The 19,161-nt window shown below is 39.9% G+C and overlaps 1 protein-coding gene across 1 annotated transcript in view; it reads left to right on the forward strand.

The window, feature by feature from the left end:
- Window positions 1-19,161, forward strand: part of LOC100553407 (deleted in malignant brain tumors 1 protein) — a 126,964-nt gene that overhangs the window by 41,901 nt on the left and 65,902 nt on the right. The window contains exons 11-16 of the mRNA XM_062974299.1: window positions 355-678; window positions 7,579-7,884; window positions 8,541-8,813; window positions 11,036-11,341; window positions 16,604-16,909; window positions 18,729-19,034. Of these exons, the coding sequence (XP_062830369.1) occupies window positions 355-678; window positions 7,579-7,884; window positions 8,541-8,813; window positions 11,036-11,341; window positions 16,604-16,909; window positions 18,729-19,034 (1,821 nt within the window). The remainder of the gene's footprint in view (window positions 1-354; window positions 679-7,578; window positions 7,885-8,540; window positions 8,814-11,035; window positions 11,342-16,603; window positions 16,910-18,728; window positions 19,035-19,161) is intronic.

A 19,161-nucleotide genomic window follows, 5' to 3' on the forward strand; every position in this document is an offset into this window, starting at 1 on the left:
GATTATGTGTTTTAGCAGTGTTGTTGAGCCATGAAAAGAGGTGGGTGAGAAATAAAATTGTAATTATTATTACTACAGAGGAAACATGAAGCTACATTAAGTTGGCAGTATTTGGGGTTCAGGAATCCTCATATTAACCTCTTGGATCAAAAGTCATAATAATGGCTGTCATCCTGTCAGTTACTTACAATTAGAGTAGGCCTTTACAGTCAATTGGTGAATGGTGCATCAAGAGATTGATAAAACCAATGGATTCAGAGTTTATAGTCTAGTGAAGGCTAACAACAAATATTTTGCTCAGAACTCTATAATCACCATTAATCTTGTACTACATTTATCTTTTTTGTCTTAAAGATCCAATTTCTCATAAATATATCCGTTTAATGAATGGCACAAATCCCTGCTCAGGGAGGGTTGAAGTATTTTACAATGACACATGGGGGACCATTTGTGATGCTGGCTGGGATTTAGAAGATGCTGAAGTGGTTTGCAGGGAGCTGGGCTGTGGAAAGCCCTTCAAAGCATTGGGTGGAGCACACTATGGACAAGGATCTGGTCCCATTTGGCTGGAGAGCATCAACTGTAGAGGAATAAAAGCATCCCTGAAGGAGTGCCAGAAGGGAGGCTGGGGAGAGCACAATTGCAGCCACAGCCAGGATGCCAGCGTGCAGTGTTCAGGTACATGTCTTTCACAAGTTTTACTTACTGAAGATTGCATCAGATTCATTGGTCCCCAAAATAATCATGGTAAGGCTGAGATTCTTTATCTTCTATAACCTTTAATTGTTCTGGCAAAAAAACAAAAAAAACAAAACCTGAGTGCCATCCAGATGGCTGGATGATTCCTCTGAAAAATGTCAAAAACATTGTAACCCACCCTAATGTCAGAAATAATCATCAACTGCTCCCACATGTAAACTGAGACCTCTTCCACACAGCTGAATAAAACCCCACATTATTTGCTTTGAACTGGAATATACGGCAGTGTGTGTTGGGGATTGCTGATGTTAAATGGAAGCTCTTACGTGTGCCTGTGAACCCAGAATCACCCTGCAGGGTAATGACGCACCACTCAGAATGGTAGAACAAATAACACAGGAGCTTTACTAACTTCAAGAGATCAACAGGGCAATGGTATTACAATAGTCCCTCTGATTGCTTACAGAAATCACTAGTCATAAACAATCCTTTTTCAGTCCATAAATTTGCTTCAGTGCCTCAGAAATAGCAAGGCCTCTAGAGTAGGCAGTCTCCAGGCAGTGCTCAGTCAGCATACACACTCTCACTGAGGTAAACCTGTTCAAACCGGTTCTCCAGCAGCATGACAGATAAAGTATCCAATCAAATTCCTACCCTGTTTCCCCAAAAATAAGACATCCCCAAAAAATAAGACCTAGCAGAGGTTTTGTTGAATTGCTAAATATAAGGCCTCCCCCGAAAGTAAGACCTAGCAAAGTTTTTGTTTGGAAGCATGCCCAGCGCACGCCAAACAAAACACCAGAGCATGCAGGATTGGTAAATGTACATACCAGTTGTGTATGGAAATAATGATAGTAACAAGAAATTCTTGACAGGAGTCACAATTTGTCTGGTTTGGTTATGTTGGTTTGTGATGACAACTACTGTACAGTATATAATAAATGTTCAATTTTTTTGTTCAACAATAAATGTGAATTATTCTTCATGGAAAAATAAGACATCCCCTGAAAATAAAACCTAGCACATCTTTGGGAGCAAAAAATAATATAAGACACTGTCCTATTTTCGGGGAAACACGGTAGCTAGGTTGTGCATTTTCCGGGCTGTATGGCCATGTTCCAGAAGTATTCTCTCCTGATGTTTCACCCACATCTATTGCAGGCACCCTCAGAGGTTGTGAGGTATATGAAGAAACTAAGAAAGGAAGGTTTATATATATCTGTGGAAGGTCCTGGGTAGGGAAAAGAACTCTTGTCTGTTAGAGGCCAGTGTGAATGTTGTAATTAATCACCTTGATTAGCATTAAATAGCCTTCCAAGCTTCACATCCTGGCCTGGGGGAATCCTTTGTTTGGCGTTGTTAGCTGCCCCTGATTGACTCATGTCTGGAATTCCTCTGTTTTCAGAGTGTTGCTCCTTATTTACTGTTCTGGTTTTGGAGTTTTCTTTAATACTGGTAGCCAGATTTTGTTCATTTTCATGGTTTCCTCCTTTCTGTTGAATGCTTGTGGATTTCAATGGCTTCTCTGTGTAGCCTGACATGATAGTTGTTGGAGTGATTGAGCATTTCGGTGTTCTCAAATAATATCCTGTGTCCAGGTTGGTTCATCAAGTGCTCTGCTCTGGCTGACTTCTCTGGTTGAGTTAGTCTGCAGTGCCTTTCATGTTCTTTGACTCATGTCTGGGTAATGCTGCTGCGTTTGGTGGTCCTCTGTAGACTTGTTCACAGTTGCATGTTATACGGTAGACTCCTGCAGAGGTGAGAGGATCCCTCTTGTCCTTTGTTGAATGTAGCATTTGTTGAATTCTGTTAGTGGGTCTGTAGGTAGTTTGTAGGTTGTGTTTCTTCATCAGCTTCCCTATGTGGTCAGTGGTTCCCTAGATGTATGGTAAAAACACCTTTCCTCTGGGTGGATCCTTATCTTTACTCTCATGGCTTGTTCTTGGCCTTTCAGCTCTTCTACTCCACCATGGACATCAGAAGTAAAAATACATAAATCATTCAGTACTGCCAAATGACTCTGAACAGTGTGTATGCCGTCACACCCAGGCTCCTTTTAGAGCTTTAAGATGTGCTTCTATCTTTGCCCGGGTGAACTGCAGGGGCCTCAGTAACTGCTCAGGAACCCCAGTAACCAAAGTCACTTCAAGTTGAACAATCAAACAAGATTTTATTTTTTCAAAGTCCTTGGCAGACTTGGCACAAATTGTTGAGGATACAAATACAAATAGTCAACTTATAAAACCTTGCAGACGTTCTTTTCTAGCTTTCCCCCTTAGTTGCTGGGTTAACTTCTTCCAAAGGCGAAGAGATCCTGAAATCCTCTCTACCCTAGCCCTGAGCTGCTATATCAGAAAGAGCAGGTCTTTCACTATCTAAGCTCAAAGCTAGCTTGGAGACGAAGTAATTAGAGCTTCTTCCAATGGCAAAGAAATCCTGGGATATTCTTTGCCCCAGTGCTGAGTTGCTATTTTAGAAAGAGCAGGTCTTTCCCTTTCTATGCTCAGCACCAGTTTCAAAGGCAGGAGGTCAGTACTTACGATGGATTGTCTGAGCTGGCCTGGCTTGGCCACACAAGCACATCTGAGTTCTTTTCTCTTCTGTAAAAAGCAAAAAGGCTTCTCAAAATGGAGATTTCATCCCCAGGAAAAGGGGCGGTCTCAAGAACAAAAGGATACTTTGCAAGCTTTCAGCAGCAAAGTATTTTCAGAATGGTTACAGATCTCTGCTAATGGCTAACTATCAGAGTGCTGCTGAGTCTGCAGCAACACTGGAAAAAATGCAAAAAAGGGTGCTATTCCCTACAATCATGGGAAAATGCAAATCAAACCCCTGGGAGACGGAACAGTGTGGATTCAGATAACCCATTTCAAATCAGATATTGTGGGATTTTTCTGCCTTGATATTCTGGGTTATATGGTTTGGTGGGGGGGGGGGCAGTCATTATTATTCGCATTTTTATGTTGGGGTTATTTGAAAAAAAAGGAGGAACCATTTCATAATGGTAGAGTAGTAACAGCAGCGGCAGCAGATCAGAATCTTCTAGTGCTAGCAGTAGAGATACTGAGCTTAAGCAATTCAGGAACAGAGTAACTTTCACAGTGATAAAAGACTTTATTGAAAGAACTACAGGTAGTCCCCAAGTTACAAACATCCAACTTACAAATGACTCATAGTTACGAATGGAGGTGAGACAATAGGAAGTGAGAGAAATTTACACCTCAGAAGGGAAATTCACTCCTGAAAGAGTAATCTAATAAATAAGCTCCACTAACATTGTGGCTCTCTCAGTTCATGTATGTATATATGTATGTGTGTTATAAAGCTATTCTTTAAAAATATTTAACTATCAATACAGTTAAAACATTTAAAATTCATATAAAAGACAGTATAAACCAACAAAGGAGCATGACAAATGGTTAATACCAATCACAATTGATTCATAAAAGCTTTGACAATGTTCTCAAAAAAGTGTCCCCCTCCTCTAATAACAAGATCTACATTTATAGCATACTAGCTGTGCCCGGCATGCCTTGCTGTGGTAAAATGTGGTGGTATGGGAAATAAGGTACTGAGGAGTTGGTGGTAGTTAGTCTGTTATTTGCTAAACCTTGTGAATATACAAGATTTCTAGTTGTTCCTTTTTTTGTCTGTTGGAGGCAAGTATGAATGCTGCAAATAGCCAGAATGATTAGCATGTAATAGCTTTTCAACTTCAAAGCCTGGCTGCTTCCTTCCTGGGGAAATCTTTTGTTGGGAGGTGTTAGCTGGCCCTGATTGTTTCGTGTCTGGAATTCCCCTGTTTTCAGAGTGTTGTTCTTTATTTACTGTTCTGATTTTTAGAGTATTTTAACACTTGGAACCAGTTTGTGTTCATTTTTATGGTTTATAGCAACACAATAATAATATTAATAATAATAGTAATAATAATATATAATAATAACTTTATTTTTGCATGCTGCCTCCATCTCCCCCAGTGGGGACTCGGAGCAGCTCACATGGGGACCAAGCCCAACGATCACATCTGACATCATAAAATCATCAGTTAACCAACAGCATCATAGTAAGAAATTTAAACAAGCCATAAATTAAGTAAACATAATTAAAAACACAAAATGTTAACAATCATCATATGCAGTAAAAAGTCCAATATAGGACATGAATGGGCACCAGTCAAGACTGATAAAAAGTGTCTATATCAGGATAGAATATACATGAAGGCATAAAAGGGGAAGGTGATTCTGAGGTGGAAATTGGCTATAAAATGATCAAGAAGATTTCAGTACAGGCAAGGGCCAGATATAACGGACTATATAACGGACTTGTCTAGTTGAAAGCACAACCAAACATCCATGTTTTTTACTGTTTCCGAAAGACAGCTAGAGTAGGTGCTTATCTAATCTCCCTGGGGAGGGAATTCCAGAGCCGGGGAGCGACCACCGAGAAGGCCCTCTCCCGCGTCCCCATCAACCGCATTTGCGAAGGGGGAGGAAGCGAGAGAAAGGCCTCCTCAGAAGATGTAAGAGATCGCACAGGTTCGTAGGGGAAGATGCGGTCACGAAGATAGGCCAGTCCCGAATAATAATGACCCTGGTAATACACACTACTTCTCTACCTTCTCAGCTTCCTTCCTGGGGGGATCCTTTGTTGGGAGGTCTTAGCTGGCCCTGATTGTTTCCTGTCTTGAATTCCCCTGTTTTCAGAGTGTTGTTCTTTACTTACTGTCCTGATTTTAGAAATTATATTGATCTGTTTTATTATACCACAGTAATTTTTTATATTATATTTATAATATTATATTATTTGCTTTGAACTTGATTATATGAGGCCCCTTCTACTTTATAAAGTCCACATTGAACTGGATTATTTATTTATTTATTTACAGTATTTATATTCCGCCCTTCTCACCCCGAAGGGGACTCAGGGCGGATCACATTATACACACACAGGGCAAACATTCAATGCCCATATACATAGAACAGAGACAGTCAGACAGACGCAGAGGCAATTTAACCTTCTCCTGAGGGGATGTTCGATTCTGGCCACGGGGAAGCAGCTGCTTCATAATCCACTCTGACCGCACTTCCTCATTCCAATTAGTTAAATTTGCCTCCCCACTTTTTGTCTCCTACTTGATAGATGCAACTATCTTTCGGGTTGCTAGGTCAGCAACGAGCAGGGGCTATTTTTTATTTTTTATTGACGGGTGCTCACCCTGCCACGGGCTGGCCTCGAACTCATGACCTCATGGTCAGAGTGATTTATTGCAGCAGGCTGTTTTACCAGCCTGCACCACAGCCCGGCCCCTTTATATGGCAGTGTGGACTCAAGATAATCCAGTTTAAAGCAGATACTGTGGATTATCTGCCTTGGCATTCTGGGTTATATAGCTGTGTGGAAGGGCCTTGAATCTACACTGCCATATGATCTAGTTCAAATCAGATAATCTGTATTTTATAGGCAGTATGGGAGAGGCCCCAGTGGATCCTCATCCATTGTGTCTGAGAGGGTTGCTAGGACACAAAGTGAGTGAGGCCTAAAGGGGGAGGCGCCTATCCTTCTGACTGGCAGCCAGGTGAGAATGGCTCTTCTTTGTACTCTGTAATTTGAACTTTATTTTTCTAGGTTTTTTTAAAATTGAAAAACATTGATTAGATGGCTATGTCTTTTGTGGCCAAATTTGGTGTGATTTGGTTCAGTCGTTTTGTTGTTTACTGCATGGGAAAATGCACATTACATGTTTTTATGTATAGATTTATACAGGCCCCACAGGCAGGACTGGCCCTAGGTAATTTTCAAGTGTAAGCGAACACCCTCCCCCCCAAAACCAATAACTGAAAAATAAAAGCGTTGGATAAGTGAAAATGTTGGATAATAAGGAAGGATTAAGGGGAAGCCTATTAAACATCAAATTGCATTATGATTTTACAAATTAAGCACCAAAACATCATGTTTTCCAACAAATCAACAGAAAAAGCAGTTCAATACATGGTAATGTTATGTAGGAATTACTATTTTTGTAAATTTAGCACCAAACATTGAACTGGGATATAGGGCAGTGTGGACTCAGATAACCCAGTTCAAAGCAGATATTGTGAGATTTTTTGCCTTGATATTCTGGGTTATATGGCTGTGTGGAAGAGCCCTGAGGGTCCTTCCACACAGCCATATAACCCAGAATATCAAGGCAGATAATCCACATTCTCTGCTTTGAACTGGATTATATGGCAGTGAGGACTCAGATAACCCAGTTTAATGCAGATATTGTGGGTTATTCTGCCTTGATATTCTGGGTTATATGGCTGTGTGCCATATAACCCAGAATATCAAGGCATAATAACTAGACCAGGCCACTCCCGCGAAGGGCAGGGGAGCCAGGGAGGGGGAGGGAGACAGGCTGCGCCCTTACGACTCATGATGCCTTCCGCAACCGCGTAGTCTGCCTAATGGTTGAACTGCCCCTGCCTACAGGTCCCAGCCCAGCCCAGCCCTAAACATTCCTGAGAGGATTAATCTAATCATTTACCAAGTCTAAAATACAAACTGAAAAACTGTTTTGATAGGAAAACCCTCACGAAGAAGGGAGAATGATGCGTTTCTGCCAACTGGAAGGTTGAAAGCATGTCTGCTTACTTTGGGAAGGGACAATAGGGCATTGGTGAGGACATATTCATGCACACTTCCATCAAACAATCTGTGAAATATTCCGAAGTATTTCTCCTCTTCTACTATAGTCCATGCTATACATATACATGTGCTAAACTGTTTAAGAATAAACTCAATGAAGAAACAAATTCTAACATTAGATTGATGCTCTTTATTCCTTTAACTGTTGTATCTATATGGGTGCATTACATTATCTTGTTTTTTTCATATCAGAGGTCCTCCTGATTAATGGGCCAAATGACTGCTCTGGGCAGATTATGCTGAGCCATAACATGGAGTGGTGGACTGTGTGTGATGCCAGCTGGGACATACATGATGCTCAAGTTGTATGCAGACAGTTGGGCTGTGGAAATGCCTCAAAAGTACTCATAGGAGCTCATTATGGCCAAGGAACTGGTCCCATTTGGCTGAAGGGAGTGAACTGTACGGGAGAAGAGGCATCCCTGAGTGAATGCTCCCAAAGCCCACACGAAGAGTATAACTGCGACCACAGCCGGGATGCCGGTGTAGAGTGCACAGGTGAGTTTTTAGTATAGGATATGACTTCAGACAATGGAGTGAAGAGAGACAAAAGCAGAGAAAGGGTGCAAAGTGATCTTTCTCATTAGATGCGTAGAGTGAAGTGCCCCAGGAGAGATCTTTGTAGCTATGAATAAGCAATATATATCACAAATCCACTGACTGCTATGAGTACTGGGCCTGTGTGATCAGGCTGAGATGTATAACAAGTTTGTTTTTCTCTCCTTGCGCAGCGTGGGAGGCGGGGCCAGGGCGCGCTGGGCGGGAGGCGGGGTACCGCCTTGACGGTGCCCCGCCTCCCGCCCAGTGCGCCCTGGCCTGGCTGGCCTTGCCCAGCCAGCCATGCTGTAGAGCTCGCTCGTCGCCGAACAGGCCTTCCTGTTCGCCGGCGAGCGAGCCCATGGTCCCCGCTTGGGGGGGGGGAGCCTGATGGCACCCCCCGGGGACCTGCGCCCGAGGCGGCCGCCTCACATGGCCTCCATGTTGGGCCGGCCCTGATATCCATGCAGATGTGACTGAACCAGGGGAATTGATACAAACCATTCTCCTGATTCTCTACCCCTTTCTCCTAGTTCTCTGCCTATAGAAGAAACAGAGACCAGAGAGAGCCTGGAAGGGGAAGGGGAAGAAATAACTTTGGTTTTTCATATTTCCAGGCCAATTCAGATTGGTCAATGGGTCAAGCCACTGTTCTGGGAGAGTTGAAGCTTTCTACAATAAGCATTGGGAAGCCATCTGTGACAAGGACCTGAAGTCGGATGAGGCCCAATTTGTTTGCATGAAAGTGGGATGTGGAAAGATGTTATCAGCCCCAAAAGGATCTCACTTTGGAAGAGGGCATTCTATCGTCAGGCTAACTTTACATTTTTGGGGAGATATTGAAGAGAAAAACTGTGTTGGTGGAGAAGCTGCTGCTGTTATATGTTCAGGTAATCAGTGCATTGGTTTAAATGTTAGATTGCGACTCCAGGAGACCAGGTTCAAATATCTCTGGTTGGTGACCTTGGGAAAGTAACATTATCAATTTATGGTCACCCCATTAATTTTATAGGACTTTCTTAGGCAAGGAATACTCAGAAGACAATTTGCCCATTCCTTCCTCTGATATATATTGGGCACTTGTCCTATCCAGGGCTGACTTTCTTTAACGTCCAAGATTTGATGAGATCTAGTGCCTTTAGGATATTTAGGTCCCATAGATACATCTTAGGCCACCATAAACTTAGGCCACCATTAAATGACTCTGGCCACTTGCCAATTTTATTTCCTTGAGTGCCTGCCTTGGCCCCAACCTTACTCCATTTGGAGTGAAGGCCACCCCTCTGAGTGGGGCAAAACATGAACTCAATTTTATTCTATGAGGACTTTTAAAGAAGGCCTGATGAGCTTAAAGTCATGAAGGCAAAGTTTATGTCTAGAGTGCAAATGGCAAGTGTGAAAATGACCTCTACCTGTCATTGTCTGGGTAATAGTAATGACTCTTATATGATCTGGGGAAATGAAAACTTCACAATGTGGCATTGTTCCGTCTCCCCTTGATGGATTGTCACCTAGTCATGATGAGGGGGCTTGTGTGTTTCAGTGAACCTGCTAGCAAAGCCACCAGAGTCATGTGCTCACAGTGGGGGGTCTCCCTGGGTGGCAGAGTCACAGGAGAGGAACCAGACCTCCCACAACGATGGTAGCTGCCCACAACCACCCAGTCTGTGGGCTTCCTGGTGTCCCAAGCTACCCTCAAAAGCCATGAGAGGCCCCCACTGGCCCCCCAACCCTCAAAAAGAAGAGACCACACAACTGTTATCAGTTGGACTATGGGCAACTTTTATTAACTGTTACCTTAATAAAATTTCATAACTGTAGATATTTTAAGGGTGACATGAACTTGGTGTGGATAAAGCCGAGGTGCTGTCCCTGCCTGGCCTACTCCTTGGCTAATTAGGGCAAAACACCCGGTCCCCTATTGAACTAACCTGGGCAACTTTTTAAGGGAAACATGCCAGAGAGGTCTGCCCCAAGGATTTATTGAGGTCAGATTCTCCCCATTCCTAGGCCATTTCCATTCACCCTCACCTCAATTAATTGAACCATAGGTGAGGGCTTCCTTTCACGGCCTACACCCAAAAGGGAGTGCCTTGGGTGTATACCAAATTGTAAAATCCCTAGCTGTTTTCTGGCACAGATTAGGGGAAAACATCTGCTTTGCCCCTATCCCCACCAAGTCCTCCAAAACAGCTCTCATGCCCATCTGCAAGCCTAACAAGAACTGGGGGCAAAAGGAAAAGTGTTGGGAATCACCCTGGACTACTCAAGTCTAGATGCAGTTAGATAGATGATAGAGTTAGATTGAGAGAATCCTTTCTCCATTTCCAAAGCATGCCTAGATAGGCTTTACTGTGTTTCCCTCTATCCTGTTTACGTCACATCCCTTACTTTGAAGTCAGTAGAAATGTGAATCTCCAGGGACACTAACTTCTCATTGGTCAGAATGTCTTTTATGGCCCCAATCAACTGGACCATGAGGTTGGAACCATTTTGGTTTCTCTTCTCCCTTTGTTCTTCTAGCTAACAAGCAGCATCTCACTGTCTCTCCTGGCAAGATGTAACTATTTAGATGTTTGTTATTTTTCCTTTCTTATTTTTCCTTAGAAACCAGTCTAGAGTAGACTAGACAGCTCCCAAGCCTTTCTATCTACAATGGAATTCTTTTTACCTGAATAAATACCTTTTTTGAACTTTTACTGAGACTCTGCACTCCATTGCCATCCTAAGTTGAAAGGCTTCTCTTTGCTCACCCCGTGTAAGTAACTGTTGCATTTGAAAGCTTTGCTTTTGCTACTCTGCTGCATTTTGGTGGAATCTCCCCCAGAGAGGGTTAAATTGAGTCTAACTGCTAAGAGATTACCACAACAAAAAGGAGGGTTGTGGGGGGGTAGTTTTCAGGAAAATGCAGCCTTCCTCTCCACCCCCCCTTGCTCTCCTTTTGCCTTTGCCTCATTCCTGGGAAGAGCTCTTCCAAGAGGAAAAAGAAGGAGGGGAAGGAAGAGAGGAAGACTGTGTTCTCTTTCAAGCAGAGGCTTCCAAACTTTCCAAAGTGATTGTGCTTTAGGACTGTGTGTTAAAACTTATATTTAATTCTTCCAAAACCCAACAGAGGTCAAACTGATAGGTGATCCAGATTATTGTTCTGGGAGAGTTGAGGTGCTCCACAACCAGACATGGGGAACCGTGTGTGATGACAGCTGGAATCTGAAGAGTGCCCAGGTTGTGTGCAGGGAGCTTGACTGTGGAGAAGCTTTGGCAGCCCCTGGAGGAGCTCACTTGGGAGCAGGATATGGCCCCATCTGGCTATTTGATGCTGAATGTCAAGGAAATGAAATGTCCTTCCGCTACTGTGACTTGAATGCACTGGAAGAACACAGTTGCACTCATGAAGAAGATGCTGGTGTCATTTGTGCAAGTAAGTGCTATATAGTTCACTTCATTTCACTTCACTTTATTTCTTAATTAGTCGCTCTCCACCAGAGTGCTCCAAGCGACTTACAATTTAAAAATAATTCCACAATATAAAAGATTCAACATAAAAATATATAGTTCCTCTGGAAGCTGCTAGAAAAATTCTAATTCATGTCTTTTTCAGATGATAGATATGTAGATAAATTTCCATGAGCTTTTTAAGGATGAGGTGTTTGTGTGTCTTCAAGTTGTCTGTTGGCTTCCACTGGGTGGATTTCAGATTGCAAGAAGGGTGATCACTTATGTATTTTTACATGATACATAGATTACCACAAGCTTTAGGAATGATGTGTGTGCATGCTGGCATGATAACCGGTTGCCGATGTGTGGGAGATCAATCGAGATATCACCTTCTCCATCTCAATTGCTCCACTTCTGAAGACATGGCCTTTCAGTCCAGTCCCACGGAATAATAAGCTGTCATCAAAGCCTTTGGCAGTTCAAAGCCTTTTATTGATTATATACAGCCATTTACATAAGAGAAGCTAACACACACGTCTATGCTAAAGCAGAACATAATGGCGACTGATGAGCCTGGCTATCAGCAAAAGTTGCCACCTCCCACATTCCATACTAGTGATTTATTTCCATCTATGCAAGCACAAAACGGAGGCTGCATTCCTGTCTCTCTAGGCAATAAATCATTGCTCTATGCAATTAACCATTCCTATACTGGAATGCTTACTGAGGCAAACACACACATTGAAACAATGAGTTAAACATTTCACTACATTAACCATTACTCTGACAAATTTCATAAAATTTTCTTAGATAAGGAATACTCAGAGGTAGTTTTACCGGTTTCTTCCTCTGACATATGTTGTTTACAGCAAACGATATTCATTGATGGTCTCCCATGCAAGTACTAACCAGGGTTGACACTGGTTAGCTGCCCTAATCAGTTGGAATCTGAAGACTGTCATGTATTGATGCCTTTTCTTTTCTTTTTAAATAATGATAACCACCTGGTCTTCTAAGAGTATTGTGATAATTGACTCTCCCATTATCACAACAAGCTTTGACCATCAGAGAAAAAAAAGAAAAGGAATGAAAAACTCCAGATAGATAGAATGAATTGACAAAGGGAAATTAATCTTCTGTCTCTCCATAAAGGAATGAAATCAAGAAACTATATCCATTTCAGATGGCATGAAAAAAAATGAAAGAAGAGGAGGAATTTCTCTGCTGTCCTTAATTCATAAACTTCAGTTTCACTCTAAACTGTAAATAAACTTTTTATCACACTGAAAAAAAGCCCCTGGTGGCGCAATAGGTTAATCCCTTGTGCTAGCAGGACTGCTGACCGAAAGGTTGGCGGTTTGAATTTGGGGAGCTCTCAATGCAGGGACATTAGAGAAGGGGCCGGGCTGTGGCGCAGCTGTTGAGCAGCTGCCTTAAATCACTCTGACCATGAGGTCATGAGTTCGAGGCCAGCCTGTGGCGGGGTGAGCACCCATCAATTAAAAATAAAAAATAACCCCTGCTCGTTGCTGACCTAGCAACCCGAAAGATAGTTGCATCTATCAAGTAGGAGATAAGGTACCACTTATAAAGTGGGGAGGCAAGATTAACTAATTTACGACCTGGAATGAGGAAGTGCCGTCAGTGTGGATGATGAAGCAGCTGCTCCCCCCGGTGGCCAGAATCGAACATCCCCTCAGAAGAAGGTTAACTTGCCTCTGCGTGTGTCTCTCAGTCTCTGTTTGATGTGTTTATGGGCATTGAATGTTTGCCCTATGTGTGTTATAATGTGATCCGCCCTGAGTCCCCTTCGGGGTGAGAAGGGCGGAATATAAATACTGTAAATAAATAAAATAAATAGAGAAGCCTCCCATAGGATAGTACATCAAACATCTGGGCATCCCTTGGGCAACGTCTTCGCAGATGGCCAATTCTCTCACACCAGAAGCAACTTGTAGTTGCTTGTAAGTCGCTTCTGACGCGGAAAAATTCACACTAAAAATAAGATATTGTGGTCTTACCTCATTCACAAAACTTTAGAAATTAGAAGGGGAGTTTTATAAATAAATATATGGACTATTGGTTAAGAAGTTGGGGAGAGGTTTTACTGTAGTAGGAATACATTGAAACAAATGATATAACTGGGAGATAGGAGGACTTACATAGTTGAGCCTTGCACTGCTTCTGCATTAATTCCACATCAACCAACTAGCCACTCACTCATCCACACTTGCTATGAATAGCCCCACAACTACCGTGTTTCCCCGAAAATAAGACCTCCCCAAAGAATAAGACCTAGCAGGGGTTTGGGGGGATTGCCTCCCCTGAAAGTAAGACCTAGCAACTAAGGCTGCAGCAGCGTTCCATTGGGAAGCATGGCTGCAGGGCAGAAGCAGCACTCATTCATACACACCGGAGGGAGGGAGGGAGGGAGAGAAAGTGCTTGCTGGCCTTGCCTTGCCTTGCCTGTTCCCCAGCCTCCGTGGCTGCTGCTGCGCTGCCGTTTCTTTCTTCCGTCTCCGTCCTGGCCATGCTCCCTTCGCCCCCAAGGCTTCTGATTGGCTCCTGGCGCCAGGGCAAGGGAGGGTGGGAGGGAAGGAAGAGGGCTTTCCACTCGTCCTGCTCTTTCTGTTTCTTAAAGGTACAGGACGCATAGGGATTCTCCTCTCATCCTTATTCCAATCCTATGCCATGAAACTGATTATTTTATACTATTATTCTATTGCCATATTATTATCATCATATTCTGTTACTATTATTATATCCCATTATTATATTATCCTATTAATATATTTTAAATCATTATATTATATTTTTCTATTATTATTATATCATTATATTATTATTCTATTATTATTCTATTATATTTTCATATTATTATATTATTATTCTGTTATTATTATATTCCATTTTATATTACCCTATTAATATATTTTATATCATTATATTCTATACTATTATTCTATTATATTATCATATTATTATTTTATTATTATTAGCATATTCTGTTTTATTATTATATTCCATATTATATTATCCTATTAATATATTTTATATCATTCTATTCCATTCTATTATTCTATTATATTATCCTATTATTATTATATTATTATGCTATTCTGTTATTATATCCCATTATTATATTATCCTATTAATACCATATTATTGTCATTTTCTGTTATTATTATATCCTATATTATATTATCTCATTAATATATTGTATATCATTATATTATTATTATATTATCATATTATTATTATAGTATATTATATTATTCATCATTCATGACTACATTGAAACTAGAATAGAGAGAAATCAGCGTGGAAACCTTGTGAAACCTAAATTGCAAGAGGTACCATAGATTGTTGCACATGTAAATAATGGTAGTAACAAGAAATTCTTGATAGGATTCATAGTTTGTCTGGTTATGCTGGTTTGTGATGACAACTACTTTACAGTATATAATAAATGTTCATTTTGTTGTTATAAATGTGAGCTCTTCTTCATGGAAAAATAAGACATCCCCTGAAAATAAGACCTAGTGCATTTTTGGGAGCAAAAATTAATATAAGACCCTGTCTTATTTTCGGGGAAACAGGGTATATTATTCTATTATTATTATATTATTATGCTATTCTGTTATTATATCCCATTATTATATTATCCTATTAATACCATATTATTATCATTTTCTGTTATTATTATATCCTATATTATATTATCTCATTAATATATTGTATATCATTATATTATTATTATATTATCATATTATTATTATAGTATATTATATTATTCATCATTCATGACTACATTGAAACTAGAATAGAGAGAAATCAGCGTGGAAACCTTGTGAAACCTAAATTGCAAGAGGTACCATAGATTGTTGTACATGTAAATAATGGTAGTAACAAGAAATTCTTGATAGGATTCATAGTTTGTCTGGTTATGCTGGTTTGTGATGACAACTACTTTACAGTATATAATAAATGTTCATTTTGTTGTTATAAATGTGAGCTCTTCTTCATGGAAAAATAAGACATCCCCTGAAAATAAGACCTAGTGCATTTTTGGGAGCAAAAATTAATATAAGACCCTGTCTTATTTTCGGGGAAACAGGGTATATTATTCTATTATTATTATATTATTATGCTATTCTGTTATTATATCCCATTATTATATTATCCTATTAATACCATATTATTATCATATTCTGTTATTTTCATATCCTATTATTATATTATCTCATTAATATATTGTATATCATTATATTATTATTATTATATTATATTATTATTATAGTATATTATATTATTCATCATTCATGACTACATTGAAACTAGAATAGAGAGAAATCAGCGTGGAAACCTTGTGAAACCTAAATTACAAGAGGTACCATAGATTGTTGTACATGTAAATAATGGTAGTAACAAGAAATTCTTGATAGGATTCATAGTTTGTCTGGTTATGCTGGTTTGTGATGACAACTACTTTACAGTATATAATAAATGTTCATTTTGTTGTTATAAATGTGAGCTCTTCTTCATGGAAAAATAAGACATCCCCTGAAAATAAGACCTAGTGCATTTTTGGGAGCAAAAATTAATATAAGACCCTGTCTTATTTTCGGGGAAACAGGGTATATTATTCTATTATTATTATATTATTATGCTATTCTGTTATTATATCCCATTATTATATTATCCTATTAATACCATATTATTATCATATTCTGTTATTTTTATATCCTATTATTATATTATCTCATTAATATATTGTATATCATTATATTATTATTATTATATTATCATATTATTATTATTATAGTATATTATATTATTCATTATTCATGACTACATTGAAACTAGAATAGAGAGAAATCAGCGTGGAAACCTTGTGAAACCTAAATTGCAAGAGGTACCATAGATTGTTGCACATGTAAATAATGGTAGTAACAAGAAATTCTTGATAGGATTCATAGTTTGTCCGGTTATGCTGGTTTGTGATGACAACTACTTTACAGTATATAATGTTCATTTTGTTGTTCAACAATAAATGTGAGCTCTTCTTCATGGAAAAATAAGACATCCCCTGAAAATAAGACCTAGTGCATCTTTGGGAGCAAAAATTAATATAAGACCCTGTCTTATTTTCGGGGAAACAGGGTAGTAAAGTATGCAGGAGAAACATGGAACTGGACTGCATGCACATCAAAGAAAGTGCCTTTCATTCTTCCAAAACCAACAGGAACCAGATTGGTGAATGGTCCAAATCGTTGCTCTGGGAGAGTCGAAATGCTACTCAATGGATTATGGGGAACAGTGTGTGATGATGGATGGGACCTGAGTGATGCACAAGTTGTGTGCAGAGAACTTGGCTGTGGAGAGGCCGTGTCAGCCCCTGAAGGAGCCCACTTTGGAAAAGGAAATGGTACCATCTGGATACATAATGCTGAATGTCTGGGGACAGAAGTTGCCCTTTGGGACTGCAAGAAAGCTATGCACGAATCGTATGAGTGTCGTCATGAAGAAGATGCTGGTGTTGTCTGCTCAGGTAACTGGCGGGAAGTAAAGATATATTGATAATTCATTTTTGATTTTCACAGTTCCCCAAAAAAATGGATTTTAACTGAATTTTTAAATACTGCATATATTTAATTTATATATTTAAAATTGTACAACAATGATTTTATGTCAAGCTGCTTTATTATTACTTAAAATAATTATTATTTTGGAGTGTTGTATGGTTTCTGGGATGTATGGCTGTGTTCTGGCAGCTAGAACACAGCCATACAGCCCGGAAACCACATAACACTCCAGTGATTCCAGCCGTGAAAGCCTTCGACAATAATTATTTTTTATACTATAGAAAATAAATAAATGTTGGACATATCCAAATCAAGTCAATAAAGATAACCTAGATGTGCATGACATTTTAATATTAAATATATTAAATATGTTTATTGGATCCCCCCAAATGGAAGCACAGGGCTTTGGATAGTATTTACAGGTGTGTGCATTCAATGGCCAACCTTCTAAACCCATTCATTGATAAAAGGATGTCACAAAAGGTGTCATGGGCACGTGCTTGCTATGTCTTGTACTCTGAAATAACTGAGAGAACTTTTGAGTGAATTTCATTCATTGTAACCTAATGAATGCCAATCATAACAGTGGTTGGCATCCTGTTGTACATAAAATATACAGGATACGTAACTGAAGCTTCTACCTACTAGGAGACATAACTTCCAATGATTCCATCTAGTACAGAGAAAACATAAAGCTAAGCTAGGTTGCCAATAGTTGGGGCCCAGGTATCCTTCTGTGAAACTCTTCTATTTTACCAGTTTAACGTCCTTGCAGACGGCCAATTCTCTCACTCCAGAAGCGACTCAAGTTGGTCCTTGTGGAGAAGGATGTTTTTATTAAATTAAATATATTATATATTATATAATTATATTGTATTATATAACCGCTGCCACCAGTGTAAAGATGTTTATTTGCGCTGCCACCAAATTATAGAGGTTTTATAATGCTGCCACCAAATGTAAAGGGGAATATTAACGTTTGCCACCACTATGGGAAGATACAGCCACTAGCTACTCAGAGAAGAGACTTTTTGTTTTTCTTTCTTTTCATATTTACTCTTGATGGTCATTTATGTGACAGAGGCTGAGATGTTTAAAAGAACAATAACACATTTATTCAGGCACAAAGCTTAGTGGTTACAATAACTCTTCTACTTAGAGGCACTTTAACAGTTACAAAGCTAGAATGAGGTGTTTCAAACTCTTTAAAATTTCACTTCTTTCTCTACTGCTTTAAACTGCAGTCACCCTGTGAATTACAATCACAGATTATCTGTCCCTTATCTGGAAACAGACTACCTTAAAATAAGTCACCAAACTTATCTTAAACTGACTCAAAAATAAGCACTTGAGTCTCCCTGATCCCTTCAACTGAGGATCAGTCTTCACTGTACCTCATCAGGGCACAGACTAACTGTTTTTTTTTTCAAACCTGCACTTCTCCACCAAAATGGCAGTTGGCTCCGCCCAATTCTTCATGGCAACCAACTCATGAGTGCAGAGATGCAATAACTGAAATATTGACCCTTTTAAAACACAATTAAACATGACATCTGTAAACCAAAAATTCACACTTCATTACACTCCTGACACGAAAAAAAAAATCTAAAGTCATAACAATGGCTGGCAACCTGCTGGTTACTCAGAACTAGAGTTGATCCATTTAATCAGTGGCTGAAAGATGAATCAACATATATGTGAAGCCAATGGATTGAGAAACACAATTTAGGCCCATACCTCTGATCACCATTAATCTGTTACTATATTTATTTATTTTTAAAAAAGATCTCCATTTAATGAATGGCACAAGTCCCTGCTCTGGGAGGGTCGAAGTCTTTCACAATGACGCATGGGGGACCATTTGTGATGCTGGCTGGGATTTACAAGATGCCCAAGTGGTCTGCAGTCAGCTAGGCTGTGGGAAGGCCTCCAAAGCATTGGGTGGAGCACACTATGGCCAAGGATCTGGTCCCATTTGGCTGGAGAGCATCAACTGTACAGGAGAAGAAGCATCCCTGAAGGAGTGCCAGAAGGGAGGCTGGGGAGAGCATAGTTGCAGCCACAGCCAGGATGCCAGCGTGGAGTGTTCAGGTACATGTCTTTCACAAGTTTTACTTACTAAAGCCTGTTATGAATAACTTTTCAATAACTTTAAAGCGTAGGTTCTTTTTATTGCAATTTCAGTCTGAGAGGTAGCAGAACTTTTATAGAACAACAA

This window comes from Anolis carolinensis, chromosome 2 (genome assembly GCF_035594765.1).
Source record: "Anolis carolinensis isolate JA03-04 chromosome 2, rAnoCar3.1.pri, whole genome shotgun sequence".
Lineage (NCBI taxonomy): Eukaryota > Metazoa > Chordata > Lepidosauria > Squamata > Dactyloidae > Anolis > Anolis carolinensis.